Genomic DNA, 18,439 nt, shown 5'->3' with positions numbered 1-18,439 from the left:
GCATTTTCTCTTTATAATTCAACCTACAGAATCACATCTTGTTCTTCATTATAGCTCAGCACTTACAAAGGAGAATCAAAATAATAAAAGGACCAATATGTTTTATAATTTAAATGACTTGAAATTAAAGCAGAAAATTACACTGCTAACTGCCATCAGAAAACTCAGTGTACTTCCTAGTAACATAGAAGGTCTTGATCCTGCCCTCTCAATCCTATCTTCCTGACTTTTCAACATGCCTTTAAACCCCATCCTTTAGCAATAAACTTAGGAATCAGATACTTTCATTTATACCATTTGATGCATCCAAATGAACACAGACATGTTTTTGAAGAAATATTGATGGGATACTAATAGTACCATAATATTACATTTTAGGCTAAAATGTAACTGTTACCAAATAAAATTCAGTTAGGTGACTCCCACATCACTGAGATGTACTGCAATTGCATTTGTTTAAGGTTATTGCAAAACTTTCAAGTGTCTTCCATTTCCACAGGCCAGAATGACAATACAGAATTAACCATGACAATTACAGAATGGAGAACACCTTCATCATTGTCACCACCACTGCCTCAAAGGTACATTTCCCATGGAGGTCAATGGGGCTGAGCTATTTTAAATGTAAAGCTTCTAAGAAATGCTTAGGTCAAGTATCATGGTGGCAATGCCTGTATTATGTAAATAATACTTAATAATAATTCACTAAACATGACCACTTCCCAACCTGCTTACAAAGGGCCTGATCCAATTTAACTGTAAGGTAACATTGCCCAAGAAGATTCTGTTTAAATTAAATGCAAAAGAGTAGGGAGCCATCTTTCAAAAATATGTAATGGACCAATCAGAAACAGCCCTACTGCCTAGTAGAGGTGATCTTTAAAGACTGAAGAACATTGTACTGAAAACCTTGGAGACTTTGAAGTGGCTTCTTCTGACAGCAGCAATTTCTCTCACTGGAGGTGGGGTCTATAGGGCAGGTTTCACTTTATGTGGCAGAATAGCTTAGAAATGTTTTTTAACAGCTAATTCCTTTCAGGTCTAGGTAACGGGTAGCTCAAAGACAGAAGAGCACATCTCATCTCTTTACAGAGCTCATAAAGGGCTTGTTTATCCAGATACGGAAGCAGTAACAACCATCTCTGGATATATACAATAAATCCTGCCTCTCTGTGGACGTGTTTCCACACTGTATTTTAATATGCTCTTTAAATCATCCGCTTGCGCATTTATGGATCAGACAGACTCGCAAGGAGTCTGTTCACCAACCCCTAAGTTACTGCACCTCTGTGATAACAGATAAAATCTCTCTGATCTCTTTCTTCCTGGATCGGCTGCGAGTCTTTGTCGGTCTCTCCACGTTGGATGAGAGGGTTTGGCTATGTGTAAAAATCTGATTTAATCCTCTTTCGCTCGCGCACGGACTCACAGCGGCTCTAGCCATGGGAACGGGCTGGGAATCAGGGGGGTGGGAGGGACGGTGTCGGGGTATGTGTGTGTGTGTGTGTGTGGCGGCGGGGAGAGGCTAGTTTGTTTACACACACACACACACGGAAATCGGGACGGTCTGTACATGAACCACCACAGGCCGAGGTGGGACCTGGGGGCTCCCGGCACCTGCCGAGCCACAGCGAGCCCGAGCCCCGCCCGGAGCCGGCCCCAGCCCAGCAACAGCGCCCCCGCCGGCCTCCGCGCGCGCGGCCCCTTGCGGGGCTGACCCGGCCGCTCCCGGCTCCGGGCTGCAGCGGCAGCTCGGTCCAAGGCGGCGGGCGGCTGGGCCGGGATCCGGGAGCGGCTCCGCCGGGTTTTGCCTCGGACCCGCCTGCCCCCCCGGCGGCGGCGCGGCCGCTGCTGTAACAAAGAACAGGCGGCATGGAGGGAGATGGAGATGGAGGAGGAGGAGGAGGCGGCGGCGCGACCGACGGACAGGGGGCCCCGCGCGCGCCAGGGGCAGCCCCGGGGAGCGGGCCCGCGCGGCGATGGGGCAGTTGGGGTGCGGGGGGAGGGGCGGGTCACCGGGCAGGGGCTGGCAGCGGCGCGCGCCGCGCTGGAATGCGGGGGTTGGTTTGCGTTACCTGCTTTTGGAATGTTCCGACCCGGATCGAATCCGGACTCCAGGTTCCGATCCGCTCCGGAAACCACGCACCACCGGAAGCCCGGCCCGGCCGCCCGCCCGCGCAAAGCACAATGGGAGTCGTAGTCCGCGGGTCCGGAGGCGAGGGAGCCGCCTACTGCCGGGTGGGGCGGCCGCGCGGGCCTGGGGGCGGGGGCTCGGGGCCGGGCTGTTGTTATCCAACAGCGCTGGTTGGAGGCCTCGCTAGGGCGCTCGCAGCAGCACTCAAGAACCCCCCTCCCCCCACCCAGCGCAGCGGCAGCTCGCCACAGGGTCCCTTGTGCAGGGCGCTGTACATACCAGGCTGCCAGTGCAGAGAGCTTCCACCGCCCCGTGCTGGCAGCTTGTGATCAGACTGTGCCTGCAGCACGGGGGTCGCCTGCCCAACTCCAGGTTAAGGAACAGACCCTTATTTCATTGCTTTGTCCAGGGGTGGGCAGCCCTCCGTCCACTTTGCAAAGGTTTCCTCCCCTCGACCTTTATTCTTGTACAGGCACTCGCTGCACAACTAGGGATCCTGGGCAGCCCCGCCTGCAGCATGTGCACTAAATCCAATGTGCTGCACGGTTGCCTCAGACCAGGCCTGCTCTGCACCTTGCACTTACATCCACCTAGCTAGGTCGTTAGGCTGACCTAGCCCCGTCCCTGCCTCCCCTACCCACAGCTTAGGCCACTGAAGAATTTTTCCATTGACTTAGCTATTAGCACAGGAGGGGATGGATTAGGGTGACCGTGTTTGTTGAATGGCAATAAGGGAAAACCACATGAACAATCAAGGCTAATGCTTTATTTTTAAAGGCTATTTTAGGGAAACACCATTTCCCTTAGGCTGTCATGTATTTTTTCTCTAGTGTCCATTTCTACTGTCCTCAAATATACAATGCTGCTAGCTTCAGTTTAATGTTTAAAATGGTACTTCTCAGTTTTAATACATTTCAGTACCTCATCACATAAGGGACAAGTGGTTACTCTACAGGAAAACAATTAAATAAGGACGGTCCCTTAATATAAAGGACCGGTGGCCACCTTAGGCTGGGTTTAGTAGAGCAGCAGAAAAACCTCTTCCATCACTGTAGCAACTGACTGCTAAAGCACTGCAGCTGTTGTCCTATAGCACTTGTAGTATAGAAATGACACCCCCGTGCTTTAACTGGAGTGCTCAGGATTTATACAGCTGGTAAACCCACAGATGGTAACACAAACGTGCGATCTTTTGAGTTAGTAGCCAGGCTGAATCCTTTCCGTAACACTGCTGTTCATGTAAACAATAGGGCATTACTCACACACTCCCACATCATTGAGGTGCAACTGCATTTTTAAAGGTTATTGCAAAACTTTCAAGTGTCTTCCATTTCCACAGGCCAGAACGACAATACAGAACTAATCATGACTGTTAGAACTAACCCTGACAATACAGACCACCAGACTGACAATACGGAACTAACCCTGACAGTTATAAGTAACCATACCACACCTTGCAAAGCACACTCACAGAGGTAGGATAGTTACTGTAACATGGCAGTTGAAACAGTTTAATTTAGTAAATTAAGCAGGGACTTGCAATTTGGCAGGAGGCTATTTGCTGTTTCAATAAAAAATATACCAAAATTTGGCCAAATTATAATCTTTTAAAAAGTCTCTGAACAAACTGAGGATAGAGGCTTAGAGTTTGGCAGCTAAATTTTCAAGATTTGGTCTGCACTGACCATACTGCAGTCCCTCACGGCACCTGCATGCAATCACTCTGCACATGTGCTATCCCCACAGAATGACTGAACAAACTATCCCAGGATTACAGAAACTGAGCAGGAATTTTATTGCAATTGCTGTTCCCAGCTGCTATGGGCTGCTGTTGGGCCAGGCCCAGAAACTGAGAGCAGGAAAACTGCCTCTCTTGTGCTGCCAATGGTCTCCTTCCTTGCAGCTAAGTACCATGAAGAAGGAAGCATCTTGATTCAAACATAGATGGGACAAGTACTGGGCCTGAGGGAAATAGTAATGTTCATTGTTGAAAACTTGGAATCACAGTATGACATACAGAAAACACTGATGTTTTCTCTGACCACTGCCAATACATTTGCCGATACAGACGTTTACCACATCCTGACATCCAAAATGTCAGTTGAATTGAGCACATATGAGAAACATATGGCAAGAAAACCCAGCTGTTTCTGGAAATCCTTCCTACCCCAGAACAGGAGAAAACCAAAAAAGCATTCAAAACCTTCAACACAATGCTCAGTGTGAAATGGAAGATGACTGTGGCCCGTAATCTGAGCCCCAAAGATTTTGGTGTTGAAGGTTCTTTTCAGAATGTCATCCAGGTGTTGCATCCCTTCCTCAAAGTGAATTTTTCAGTAGACAACAGCCATTATGCCAGAGTGTTTCAATCATTTGCCAATAAAGATGAAATTTCATATCTGAAAGGGGAATTCACTACTTATGTGAACATGCCTAACTAACTGTTAACTCTCAGACTGGGATCTGCTATTAGTGTGCTCAGGAATTGACACGACTCTCGTTCGATAATGACAGAAAGGCTTTAATTACTAATTTATAAACATATAAAATGAGCCCTCAAACCAAAAGTCCAGTATATTTTAGCTGCAAAAGGAAAGATCCTCACCAATGCAGGCAAGAGGTGGCGCTGGTTTCTTAGCAGCTTCCCCAGAGAGCCTGGATCTGTGGTCTCAGAAGACAGCTGGGCAAAATGGCAGGTCTTGTCAGTTTCTTGTCCAGAGTGATTCTTCCCTCTTGAAGCTTGCTTGCCTCCCCCCAGTTCCATTGCTTCTCTTTTATAGTCTTAAATTCAATGTTTTTCAAAGCATTTTGGTAATTTACACGAGTAAACACAGGAATTCCAGAAAACAATACAAGAGGGAGAGACCCATGTGTTTTACTTAGTTAAAAGGCACTATCCACCTAGATTTGTTGTTTAGTTTCAGTGTTCCACCTTTCAAACAAAGGGGTATTGGGGTTGTTGTGATTAAATTGAGCAATACCTGGGGTGGCATCCATCCATGGGCTTTGATCATAAGGTATTTTGAGAGATCTGGATCTATGGAGGTCTAGCACGCCCTGCATTTAACACATTTTTGCTTACTGCATAGATGAGTGACTCCCAGAGGATAAGTTCATTAGGGAAGATGGTCCAGACAAGAGAGGCAATTAATAAACAGTTATCTAATGAAATACCAGACATACTTTGAGAATGTAAAGACAGCTGGGTGTGTTGCAATGAGAAACCACCACCCCTTTTCAAAAGGGACTCCAGCCACCATTTCACATACTCTGCAATATGCAACTTATTAATATTTGGTAGCTTAATTTTATAAGTAGGCCCAGCCTAACTGAAATTTCATGGTCTACACTAACCCTGACAATATGAAATTGGAAGTGCTGGCTTTTTGGAACCAGACACCAAGACACACTTCCCAACTTCAGCAAAGTGGCACAGCCAGCTCTGAGTCAACCCTAGATCTATTGATGTAGATAGAGCGCTTATTCTCAAAGTTGGACTACCTCCAAGACAGCAAGAGGCTCAACATGAGTGAGGATTCTTGGAAGAAAACTATGTGAGCATATGCAAACCAGGATTTCTGGAAAAACTACTAGCTCTGAGATAGGCAAATAATACTTTTGTACATAAAAGTTTAAATTATACTGGAGTAAAATGTGTATGTTATGGAAAGGTGAGTTTGTTTTTGTTTTTTCCCCACCCCATTTTTCTCTTTTTTTTTTTAAAAAAAAAACCTGATATTAATGTTTAGAAAATAAACATTGGAAAATTCCAGGGTTTTTTTTTTTAAAACAAATAAAAACTGAAAATGTGGAACACTAAGTATCCTTTAGGCAAAGAATTCCATTCAATTCATCCAAATACTACTGCATCTTGACATCCAATATTGCTATGCTACTATGTATATATAATCCTCCTGACTATATTACCTGTTGAGGTGCCTTCCAGCCCTATTCTTGTATGTTTCCAAACAAGATTATACCTTGACATTCTGTTCTACTAAAGGACCTTTTCTGACAATAAGATAAGAGAAGTGAGAGTTGCTTTGAGATATAACAAGTTGTCCATTAAGAACTGGACATGTTCATAAACCTGGACAAATTATGCAAACATTTAGAGTCAGGCTCAATAGCTTTCCACCACAGCTTTAGCCTGCAAGGGATCCTTCCTTGATAAAAGGAGGTCAGCCAATGCCATTGGACCCAATAAGAACTAAGCAAGAGTGTCAGGCACAGCTAGGAGGAGTTTGCTGCTAGGAGAAACCAGGTAAAGAGACCCTGTAAACATGGAGTCGTCTTATTAATACAGATGAGCAGATAGAGAATCTGGTACATCTCGAAGACCTGGGCACATATGACAGGCTACTACAGAGAGACAATCAGTGTTTATTGTTTTATGTACAGCAGTAGTTATTTCTTTTTTAAAAAAGAAGACATCCTCTTTTCATGCTTATTAGTGATAGTCTAATAAATCTGTACAGCACAGTTCTCTTAATTGCACCAAGTTATTTTAGTGTATAAATTTAAAAAAAGTTAACACAGCTGAGTGCTAAGTGTAAATGTTTCACCCTGTTTGGAATATGAGAGCATATTACACCCTTGGTAAACACAGCTACACTTTTTATACAAGGTTGTTAAAACAACAAGAGTGGCAAGATAACCAGTTCCATACATCCCGGTTACTTTTGCAGCATGCTGTAGCTTGCACAACAGTAGCATAGCTGTCCTGAGTAATTCATTGCTCACCCTTAATTGAATGGTGGGAAGATTAACTGAATGTAAGCAGAGTTTACTTATCATTAAGGCCCTGATTCAGCAAGGTACTTAAGCACATGCCTTACTTTAAGCACATGAATCGTCCCATTGAAGTCAATGTGAATGTCAAGGAGTAAATGTGAGGCCATTGGTTGCTAAAAGCAGTTTAATTAACAACTCTTCTGCTCTTTATATCATAGGTTTTCCAGCAGGGCAGCTACATGTAATATGCACTGTACTAATAGGTTCTGTTCACTTCCTGCAGTCATTTAATCCTAATGCTACGGTGTATTTGGGTTTTTTATGGTACCATGCTCGCACTTAACCTTTGGCTTTATAGTCAATGAGACGCAATCAAAAAAAAAAAGTCACATTTATGCAATTTCCTTCCCCCTCCCATAGTACTATTGCTCTAACATCTAAGAGATCACTAGAAATGAAAGGAACTATTTGGTGTGAGGGTAGGGTGGGGAGGGGGAGGTGAAGTGCTGTCAAATGCACAAAGTATAGTTAGCTTCATTGTTTCCCCCTGCAATTTCCAAACAACAAAGAGAAAACACATGGGGGGAAAAAACAAACCAACCCCTGCATACTTTCTTTGGCTTACAGAATGCACCAATAAATAAGAATTTTAAAAACAACAATAAGAAAAGATTTCATGAATTATTTCCATAACACACCTTTGAAATAATATGATTAAGAGGAAAAACAACTATATATAACACAATGAAAAAGTTTTGGTGCATGGTGTGATATTACTTTCTCAAATACTGAATTACTAAAATCATTAAGAGATTACTGCATCTGAAGAAGAGAGCTGAAGTCTCTCGAAAGCTTATGTCTGCAAATATTAAATTTGTTATTCTTTAAAGTGCCTCAGAACTCTCGTTGTTTTTGCATTAAAAGAGTGTGTGTGTGTGTGTGTGTGTATTACAACTCCTTCCCCTCTTCCAAAGTTAGGCAACCATGCTGGATGTGATCTTGCAAGGTTCTGAGCTGCCTCAATGCCATTGATATACTTCACAGATCTTTGCAGGAGGCATTCAGCACCTGAGAGGATTGGACCCAGTGTTAATCTCATTACTTTAAGTGCCCAATCTTGTTTGCATTGAACTCTGGCAAAATGCACATTCACTGAAATGGGAGCAGGCTGTAGATGAACTACTGGTATGTGCCCATCTATTCCTAGAAGGATTGAGTGTTGCTAGCTCTTGCTGTTTTAACAGTAAACCATTCCAGTGCCTGGAAACAAATGATTACATAAGAATCTCAGCTTTCATTTATAAAATAAGAGTAAGTTTCTAGCCCTCATGGTTGCAGAGGAAAGCTTGAAAACATGACTGAGTTCACCCTAAAGACTCAGAAACCAGAGGGCACATAACCCCCCTCAAATATTTTTTTAATCTGATAATTCTGGGAGGCCTGACATGATTTAGAACATTTGAGATTGTCAATACTGAGGATTTGAACTGGCAGTTTGGGTTGACACCTAGTGACTATGACTAACGTTCTCAACACTACCTACAGTGATTTCTAGAAGGTGGAAAAATGCATTAACCGCACATGACAAATCTTCCATCTGAATAGGCCAATGGGGTGGGGGGGCAGTTGTGAAGTTTTTAATTTATTAACTAAAATTAAGACTCCCTTTTATCCCAAATACCTGTGCCCCCTTCATCTTGATAATTGGCTGCTCTAGTTTCCACCTTCGTTCCCCACTACCAAAACTTAAATTTTGGCAGTCACCCAAGATTTCCATAAAAATCAAGGTTTACTTGTATACTGGTGGAGGAGAGTGCCTTGTGCTTGCATTCTGCCAAGCTGAATTTAATCCCTTACACCAATTTAAAAGATGAACTATACAAGGTTTTGTACACTAAAATCCCAATTCAGTAATTTAACAGACTAACTATTTAGTGTCAAATATCCTTTTTACAATCAGTGATCCCTTTCACACATCAGGGCCCAATCCTGAAGTTCTTCGGTTCTTGTACACTGCGGTGATATCTATGCACCTTAGGAAAACTTTAGTTTAGAAAGGCCCCAACTTCTGCATTCAGGGTTTAGTTTTGATTTTCCTCCTTTCAGCAAACAGCATCACTAAGGGCAAATCTACACTTAAAATGCTGCATTGTGGCAATTGCACCAATGGAGCTCTACCACTATAACTCTACCAATAAAGACGCGCTAAACCAACGGGAGAGAGCTCTCCCATCGGCATAGTTCCCCGAGAGATGGTAGGTATGTTGGCGGGAAAGCTCTTTTGCCAACATAGTGCTGTCTACATGAGGGGTGGGAGGAGGGGTAGGTTGGTATAACTACGTCACTCAGGGGTGTGGATTTTTAGGTATTTAGGTAGTGTAGACCAGACATAAAACTTTAAATAGGGCAGGGATCTCTCTTTTACCTGCCGTTATGTGAAAAGAACACAAAGTCAAGGGGAATTGTGTGTGCACCAAAGGAGTGCAGGGATATCCTTTTAGTGCTGATGTCATCAGTTGTCATAAAGTAGATATGGAATCTTAACCTCTGTTTTTTGCAAATTAGTAAAAAGGAGAAACATTCTCAAATGTGTTAAAGTAGGACTTTAACCTAACCCTATAGCAATAATGATTTGGGATTTTTTTTAAAGCATACAAAAGCTGCCGAGTGCAGAGTTATATTACAAAAAACTGCAGTTGCAACAAAGAAAGAATTTTTTTAAAGTAGTGTTTAAAAATGCCTTCAAGTATTTATAACAACAATACAGCAAGACTGTTGTGACAGCACATATTTTTTGTTAATAGTAACAAAGCACTGCCACAGTGCTATTACTAAGCCATATAAAATGTATTTGGAACTAGAGGCTCAGTTAAAAGCATTTGGTGGTTCATTCCTTTGAACGTTTAATTTTTGCTAAAGACCCTCGCCCCAATTTCATACCTTTCATACATCTTTGCTAAGGAATCTGGAGCCTACTAAAAGTATTGAAAGCTGTTATTTTACCTATTCAACCATTTCTATTTTTGGAGAATTCGCCTTTAAGGCTAAGGCCCAATACTGCCATCCATACTCAGTCAAATGTCTTGTTGAAGTCTTTGGGCCAGATTCACTAGTGACAGAAGCAGGCATGACTCTGTTGACTTCAATGGAATTGCATCAGTTTAGATCAGTGGTGATATTGGTGTAATATGAGTTTTGCCTGGGTAAAGACAGCAGGATTGGGTCCTACGGTCTCAAAAGAGAATTCATGTATGGTATAGGAATGTGTAAACAGGCATATATATGAAAAATACATAACCTGTGAAATGCATATAAATACTGACATAGGCGTGTGCACGGGTATGTCGGGTGTGCCAGGCACACCCTAAAGAAAGGGTGTTAAACATATGGCCCGTGGGCCAGATTTGGCCCACGAACCTTTTTATTCCACCTGTGTACCTTTTTGATGTGTCCTGCGGCGCCATCTCGCTACGTTCCTTGCTGGAGGATAGAGCCGCCGCCGAAAGAGTGGAGGGCATACGATTTCTCGGCGGACGGACACAGCGAGCTGCCGCTGAAAAAGAAGCCGCAAGATTTTGCGGCGGACAGTAGGACGCGGTGAGAATTCCGCCGGCGGGAAATTCAAATGTGGCCCACTGGTGGAATTCAGTTTGACACCCCTGATAAAGATGAAAATTCCCTGGGTGCACACTCTAATGAAATGTGCTGTGCACGCCTATGAATATTGAAGTTTTATCCCCCACTTCCTAGACAGTTAAGTGAGAATTACAATTTTTCTTTATCTGATTTTAAAGAAAGGAGCCAACCACAATATCTTTTAAAACACAGAAAGAAAAAAAACCCCAAACAAAACAAAAAAAAACCCCCCTCACCATACAACAAAATCTGTAAACCTATAACTGCACAAGGAGAAAGAGAACATTTTCAAAAATTGTGTTTTCCAGGCTACTAGTAACTGGCAAATAAGATTATGGACTAATAAAAATCTATGTGGGGTTAAACATGCTCTACACAACATTCATTGCTCCGAACTTTGCTTTTGATATGACTGCTAGTGTACTTGTCTAACAAGTACTGCAGATAAGGGAGTAGCGTTCCCCTGTTGCATTAGCAATTAGAGCCTCTTATATAGTGGGGGTAAAAGTAAGTACTTTTAAATACTTTGTTTGCAAGTGGGAACAAAGTAAACTTAGAAAAAAGGGTTTTTAGCATAATATATCCACAATTAAATATTCTAGGACAAGTATTTGCATAATTATCAAGTATTATGGCTAATATCGAAGGCAAATGTCTACCTACACTGATTTAGCAGTTATTACAGCAGTTGTCTTAATCAGCATTTAATTTCCTTTTCCAAAAACAAACCAGTTTCCAAATTATAACAGGAACCAGATCAATGTCTCTCTGCTTTCACTTTCAGCCTGACTAGAAACCCAAGCTGAGATCTGTATTGCTACGATTCAGTGTCATATTACAGAAGAACAAACCACAGTGTATATCACCTCTTTACAGTGGTCCAGTCAGCTAGCTGGAAACCAAGAAGTCATGTTGGCTAGAAGATAAAATGTAAACTAAGTTTAATAGTCTAAACTTGAAAAAAAGTGAGCCTCCCCAATCACACCTGTCCAACCCCACCTTCTCCAAAAAAATAAAATAAAATAAAATAAAAAAAATAAAATAAAATAAAAAATAAAAATCCTATCACTACAAATGGTAGAATCAAACCTTCTCTAAATCAGGATTGACTGCAGAGTGACAACTTGGTTGGGAGGGGAAATCATGTTGTCATACAATCAACACTATTTATATTTAAGGGGTTTGGGGGGGGGGGGGGAAGGGGGGAACCCTTCTTGCTTAAATGCTGTAAAAATATAAAGTGGTCTGGAAAAATAAAAGCCAAGCTTTGTCCCCTTATTCCTGAACCACTGCATTGGTGAGTATCATTTTATGCATGTCACAATCTGTTTTTACATCTTCTAGTATTGTTTTGTAAACAGCTGATCAACTGATGTGCAAGTATCATTCAGAGAGCATTAGGTTTTATACACATGGCTCCACAGAAGTGCCATTCAGCTTGTTCTTGTTTTTGTTCTTAGAAAGAATTTTCTTGTGAAGGATGCGTGTTAGCGTTGCTCCCTTCCTTTGGGTTTCATCAGATGTTGGCTGCTGCAGGTAAACAAGGTCATTGTGTGACTGGCTCATTCCTGGATCTTTCTGATGATGCCGCCGACGGAAAAATAGTTTTGCGCTTTTTTTCAAAATTCCACCTGCAGAAGTGAACGAGATGGGGGAAGAATTTAGATGAAAGTACGTTTTCCCCTAGAGGTCACCATTTTATTTTGTTTTTAATATTCTATTAAAAAAATTCATAATTTTTAGTGTGCTTCCAATTTGAAGTTATATCCTCTTAAATATTCAGTGTGAAAGATAATCTAGGAAAACAAGAATGATGTGCACTGGAGCAAGAATATTAAGGAAGTTCTCTAGGTTAGACACTATCAATGTTCTATCAAAGTTCTGTTTTGTAATGAGTTAGTCAACAGTTAAGTTCGCCTGTATACGATCTGTGATGTCAACTAATGCTCATATTTCAGAATGCATCTACATGTATGCTATTGTATTTCCAGCAACATGCACACATATCCTTCTCGCTCACCACAGTGGAACAACCTTAGGAAAGTCTAGCCTCTTAAGTTAGTAAATGAGTAAGTAATATATCAATATCTTTTTTTTTTTTGCTTGACCTCATGGAAATAGCACTTTTCATGCTAACCTAATCATGCAGATTCATGAGAATTACAGTAATTATAGATCTCTATCTACACATACACTTATCGGTAATAGAAAAGTCAAAGAAGAAAAGATTATCTGCAACAAAAGCGATGTAGGAGTTCACTATTATTATTAAGAGGAGCACTAAAGAGAATGTCAGTTTTCCTTCAGTTCTTGAAGACAATGTGGTTGAAAAGGACAGACATGCTATTGTAGAACAAGGTTCAGATAAGACTTGTTAATATTAGAAATCCTTTGAATTCTCCAACTTTTCAGGGCCAATCCACAAGTACTGTAGACGTCTCTTTCCTTACATTTGGTTAGTTTCAGTTGTTCTCAAAGACCATGATAACTTGTATACATGCGGAGCAGTCAGATTGATTTAATCCTTCTAATACATTAGAAAGCACAGCATGTGGTATGGGGAAGAGATATGCAATGAATGGGATATGTTCAGAAACACACACACACCCACCCACCCACCCTCCTCTCCCCAGGTATTTATTGCATTACACGGATTACTGCTGAAAATCAAGGAATCTGAAAAGTGTACAGCTAGTTTATGCACAAGATGAAGTTGGCATTTTAATTCCAAGTTCAGCATCCTGTTGGCATCTGTAAATGCTAATTTATGAAGAGCAATACATGCCATGTACCTGAACAGGCCATACAATGTGCATTAGAGGCAGAGCTGGTAGTGCCACCTACACTTAAGGTTGCCCAACACTTCCCATTATAAGGCCCTATTGTCGGTTGCTTATAACTTTGCCTAATTTTAGTTGACTGGGCATGGAAAAATTCAGGCAGGTGTCTGCCTCTGGCTAAACTTCTTCATTTTTAAAATGTCAGCAGAAATGATTCAGCTGTTTCAGAAAAAAAGGCTAGGGAAAAACACATGGTTTTGCCCATGTTAAAAACATTCTTGCCACAATTTCATTGAGAAGCTTTATGCCTTCTCATTTGGCAGGGAGCCTCCTTTCAAGGATGTGCCATTTGCTGTTTCTGTAAAACATTTTTAAAAAGCCCAAATCTGGACTAGTAATAAGTAAAAAATCTCAGTTTGAATACTCTTAGTACAGACCTGCTAGAGTTTGACAGCTCAATTCTTGAAAATCCCCCTCCAGTGTCTTGTCAAGCAACATTGTTAAAATTAACAGACATAAGTAGTTACATAATAAATTACTACTCCAATTACATGAAAAGTTACTTTTAATAATACAATCATGATTAATTCATGAAAAGTAAAGCAGTTTAGACTGCTATTATTATTACTTTACTCTTTCCCTGGCATCTGTGTCACACGTTCTTTGTGGTCATGTGAACTACAGCCAGCCTCCTCCTCAATAAACTTGGATATGTAACGTACGTCATCAGTAACCTTTTCTTTCTGTGAGAAAATGGATTGCTTGGGAGAGCCAGTAGTCCCCCATTTGCAAGAATTCTCTCTTCTGTAAGTGATCTTGTTTTGTGTGTGCACACAGCCTCAACTGTAAGGCAGCAGCATGGAATTAGTCAGTGTCTGATACAAAACCCTAAGTTAAGAAGAGAGGGCAGCCCACACTGGTATTAAAGGGATGGGTTAGCAATATATATTTAAAATGACAACTTTATTTTGCACACAGTTGGGTGTTGGCATTTTCTTCTCCTCCTATACAGGATTTTCATGCAGATTGGAAACTGGCAGTTAAAGTGAAGAACTTGGGGGGAGTGCATTGTAGTACCCCAAGACTGAGTATCAAATACTCATGATCTTCCTCCAGGGAGCTCAAACTAATACAAGAGAACAAAATGTGGTTTCCACTACTAACTTTCCAGTGCTGTGAAGTCACAATTGCTTGTATCCACACCACTGTCACATCTAACTAGGTTCATGTATTGGCACCCATCACCATCTTGATGCCATTTATTTTGCTTTGCTGTCATTACCTATGAATATAGAAACCAAGGCACATGGGGAAACTTTTTATATGACACTGTACTGGAAGTTGGATACGGCTACCATTATTGTCAAGGAAGTTTCCTGTCAAATACATAATTATTAAAAAATAGCCCCAATGAAATTCAGTGCAATATCCTTACAGTTAATACCAGATTAGTTGTCCTGTACAACAATATTGAATTCATCATTGAATAATTGTATTTAGTACATTTTTGTTTAATTAACGAACTTCATATCCCATGTCTTCATACTATTCATGGCTTTGGACTATAACCCCTCTTTCTCCCAGTCTTCTCTATTCCACAAAAGTAGCTTTCATCCAGGAAGTGCAATATAGTTATTTAATAAAAGCCTCTGTTTTCACTCTGGTACTGCTTATACATTATTGTTCAATCTATACTTCTGGAAGCAGGAGTATCTTTCTTTCAGGACGTGATGCTAGTGAAACAGTCAGTTTAGCTGGGCAGTAAGATGGGAAGACAAGTGACTGGAGGCAGGTGAAAGCAACTAAAAAAGCAACTTGTATTTTCATACAATACTTTTCTTACTTTTGGCAAAAGAAAGGGAGTAGGGCATGTAGAATTCTTAGCAAGCACTCTGAAGGAGTTAAAGTCACAATCAAGTCTTAATTTGTTTGGTTGACTCCATAAAAGCAAATGAATGTGCACTAAGTAATAAACAGTATGGTTTTTGAAATGATACTGCAATATTTTAAAAATAAAAGACATTTTAGCTCAAATAATTGAGAGTTGTTAGGAAACTGTTAGAAACCCATAAACAATTTGTCTCACACACACACACGCACATTCATGTATGGTTATGTGATCATCTCTAGTTTATATGTGCAGGTCTTTGATTAACTCCTAGATACTACAAGGATGAGTGCCACTGAAATACAGAGAGATAACAGGAAAATTGCAGTAATTATCCAAATCTCCCCAATCTGTTATCTTCAATCTGATAATCTGGACAGAGAGGGGAATCTTCCCCTCCCACCCCCCAAATTAATTATTTGAATAGATGACACATATACAACTAGAATGACTTGCTACTGCAGACTAAGCTGCTAAGAACTCTCTACATAAACACAAGAAGGTATTGTGGAAAGAGGGGAAAAAACCCTAAACTGACACAGGGAAGAAGATAACAGGTGAGAAAACAAACTAAAGTTTTGCTTCACTTTTATAATAAGTGTCTCACAGTAATGCTACATTTTCTTTAATGAAAGTAAGACAAAAATAACTTACTGTGTAGGCAATTAATTCTGGTTGGCATAGTAGTCCTCTTAAGTTTACAAAGGACATGGGTGAGAAAGATGAAGTCAGAAAGGTAATAAGAGGTTAAAAAAAAACCAGCATATACAAGAGCAAAAATAATAATGAAAGACAGTACAAATATTGAACCATTAACATAGTACTTGAAGGATTTTTTGTTAAGTAGAACATTTGGCAAATGGTTTCCCTGCAAAATGAATGCAGATGTGAGCTTTTAAACAACAGAAACATTTTGTACTAGCATAACTGGGGAGGGGAGGGGAGAGGGGAGGGTTGGGCAGATGAGGGAAGGAGGAAATATTCCTATCTTACTTCACAAAAGCCATCATGCTGTCAAGAGAGCACAACCTAAAGGAGCCCCACAGTCAGACTGCAAATTTCTTTTCTCTGACTGACTTTCGCGTAGAACATCTTTGTGCTATTTATATAACACAAAAATCCGCACAATGTGTAAGAACGTGGTACTTGATGTATTGTGTTTTTTGCACTCTAGTATTGCATCATGAACTCAGAACGCTTTTACTTAAGAGTTAGGAGATGGTGAACACAATTATTTTAAAACTAGAAAAGAGAGCAGCCATAAAGTCTGAGCAGTCAGATTGGACAGAGAAGGAAAAAAAGAGTATGTATTTAATGTAACTGCGTTTTTAAAAACAACTCCACCCAAACAGCTACTCAAATACAAGACTGCTTGTTTGTTTTCTGAAGGTAAATTTTTAAACGAGTCCAGAGGCTTAGTGACAGTGCACCTGGAATCACATGTGATTTCCTAATTTTCAGGTCTCAAAATGTGGGACGGTTAAGCACAGGCAAAGCCCGCTGTCTATAAGGCACTTCTTAATGGACAGTTTATGGACACATTTGCCAAACTGCTTATTCACCTTGACAGCTTCAGGTAAGGTGCTAACAACAAGCGATTGCCCGGAAAGACAAGATGGGAAAATCATGACAGAATGTGAGAAACCCTCAGCATGTAAAGATCCATGGTATATTTTACAGCAGAGACTATGAACTTAAAACCAGGAAGAGATCAAGATTTGGGGGCGGAGTTTTCAGTACTATTCATAAAGGCCATACAAAAAAAAACCCCATAAGGAGAGGGCTTGAGGGGGGTGGGATGCATAAAATATTTGGCAGCTACTAGACAGAGGCCCTTAGACTTGCCTCTCTCAACTAGTAACTAGGTAAGTAAGTGGGGGGAGGGGAGTCCATTGAACAGAATGTGCCTTCCAGCTGGTCTCCTTCAGGTTCAAAAATCCCACCCCCCAGAACAGAAGAAGAGATACTCAAATTCATCTCCAAGGTTAGTTTAAGGGAAGAAAATCTAATGAGCCACAAGGCAGAAGACATGCTCAGGTCACATGCAGCCTGCACACACACTCAGGCAAGTATCAGTTATGAAAAGGAAACAATTTATCCCTTATTTAAAGAAGACAAATCATGTCCCCTGTTTCATTCTCTTTTGTAAATACTTGTATTATTGAAAAAGGCAAGAGGGGAGAGCGATAAACTGTTCAATGGGTAGTTTAATGTGCACAGAGTAAAAAAAGTTAGTCAGGGACACAAATATCCTTTTGTGGGGATGGTGCAGGGTGGAGGAGGGAAAAAAAGGGCAGTTGTGCGCAGAGACGATGGTGGAGTGGATTCTGGATTTGTATTCTTTTCTCACTTTATTTGGGCCCCCACTACTCTTAATCTTAATTTACCAGAAAGAATTTGCATCAGCGAATTGGCAGTTTGGTCACTGATCTCCTCAGAGAAGCCAGACGAAAGAATGGATTTGTTGTGATTTACCCTTTCACTCCCGGAACAATTCCTTCCGTATCATGACAGAGTGGCGCAGCGTGGGGAAGCCTGTACTCTATTTTTTGTGGTTAGCTAGAGGATTTCAATTGTCAGGGCTATTTAGTCTGGCATTTTTCACAAGCACCGAATCCAATTGGAAATGGCAGAAGAAGAAGAAGAAGGGAAAAAAAAAAAAAAAAAGGTAAGAACGGAAAAGAATTACCCGATAGCACTGCTTGAAAAGACACTGAGGCTCAGCTATAGGAATCACTTTGATACAATATAGGTAAGTGTCAATAGAGCTCATATACCTTTAGATTTTTTCACAGTCCCAGATTCCGAGACACTTAATGAACTCCCGGACATGTCTTCACAGTTCTGGTCTAAGAGTGCATTGCTGTTCCATCGCTGGCTGCTGTCATCCAAACCCCACGCATTTGGGCTATTTTCCTGTGGGTCAATGGCAGGCAGTGTTCGGGAAGCAGCCAGTGGTAGTTTTTTACTGGAGGGGACTTCTGTGGTAGAAGCCTCCACAATGCAAGGGCCTTCCTCTTTACATGAGCCATCCATGGCTGCTGCATAGTCCATCATCAGCGCAGCTTCACTGTCCTGAGATAAGGAGGTCTGCCACAGTGAAAAAGAAAAAAAAAACCAGACACTGACTATTTGCTGGACAAATCAATCTCCACCCTAGAGGCTTTATTCATTCTTTGCACTCTGTTTGGACTTGCCCAGATACTGCCAGAAATCCATAGTATAGTGCATTCTCTTTGCTCCTTTTCTTAGCCGAGCACAGAGCAA

At 41.2% G+C, this 18,439-nt stretch overlaps 2 protein-coding genes across 5 annotated transcripts in view; both read right to left on the bottom strand.

Annotated features, from left to right (window-relative positions):
- Positions 1-2,519, bottom strand: part of PRDM15 (PR/SET domain 15) — a 39,221-nt gene extending 36,702 nt beyond the window's left edge. Inside the window, exon 1 of one of the 3 annotated variants that reach the window (XM_067545205.1) lies at positions 2,414-2,519. The gene's annotated coding sequence lies outside the window, so the exon portion shown is untranslated. Of the gene's footprint in view, positions 1-2,075; positions 2,177-2,413 lie in introns of those variants that run through there. The other 2 variants (XM_067545206.1, XM_067545209.1) reach the window with 2 other exon arrangements.
- Positions 2,520-10,627: 8,108 nt separating this feature from the next.
- Positions 10,628-18,439, bottom strand: part of C2CD2 (C2 calcium dependent domain containing 2) — a 45,064-nt gene continuing 37,252 nt past the window's right edge. Inside the window, exons 13-14 of one of the 2 annotated variants that reach the window (XM_067545203.1) lie at positions 17,950-18,262; positions 10,628-12,135 (exon numbers count right to left, since the gene is read on the bottom strand). In XM_067545203.1, coding sequence (XP_067401304.1) covers positions 11,909-12,135; positions 17,950-18,262 — 540 coding nt within the window. In that variant the 3' untranslated portion in view covers positions 10,628-11,908. The remainder of the gene's footprint in view (positions 12,136-17,949; positions 18,263-18,439) is intronic. The other variant, XM_067545204.1, reaches the window with a different exon arrangement.

This window comes from Emydura macquarii, unplaced genomic scaffold, assembly GCF_026122565.2.
Source record: "Emydura macquarii macquarii isolate MOO-44397 ecotype Brisbane River unplaced genomic scaffold, CSIRO-AGI_Emac_v2 contig_1043, whole genome shotgun sequence".
Classification (NCBI taxonomy): Eukaryota; Metazoa; Chordata; order Testudines; family Chelidae; genus Emydura; species Emydura macquarii.
This window is presented reverse-complemented; position numbering and strand designations above follow the sequence as displayed.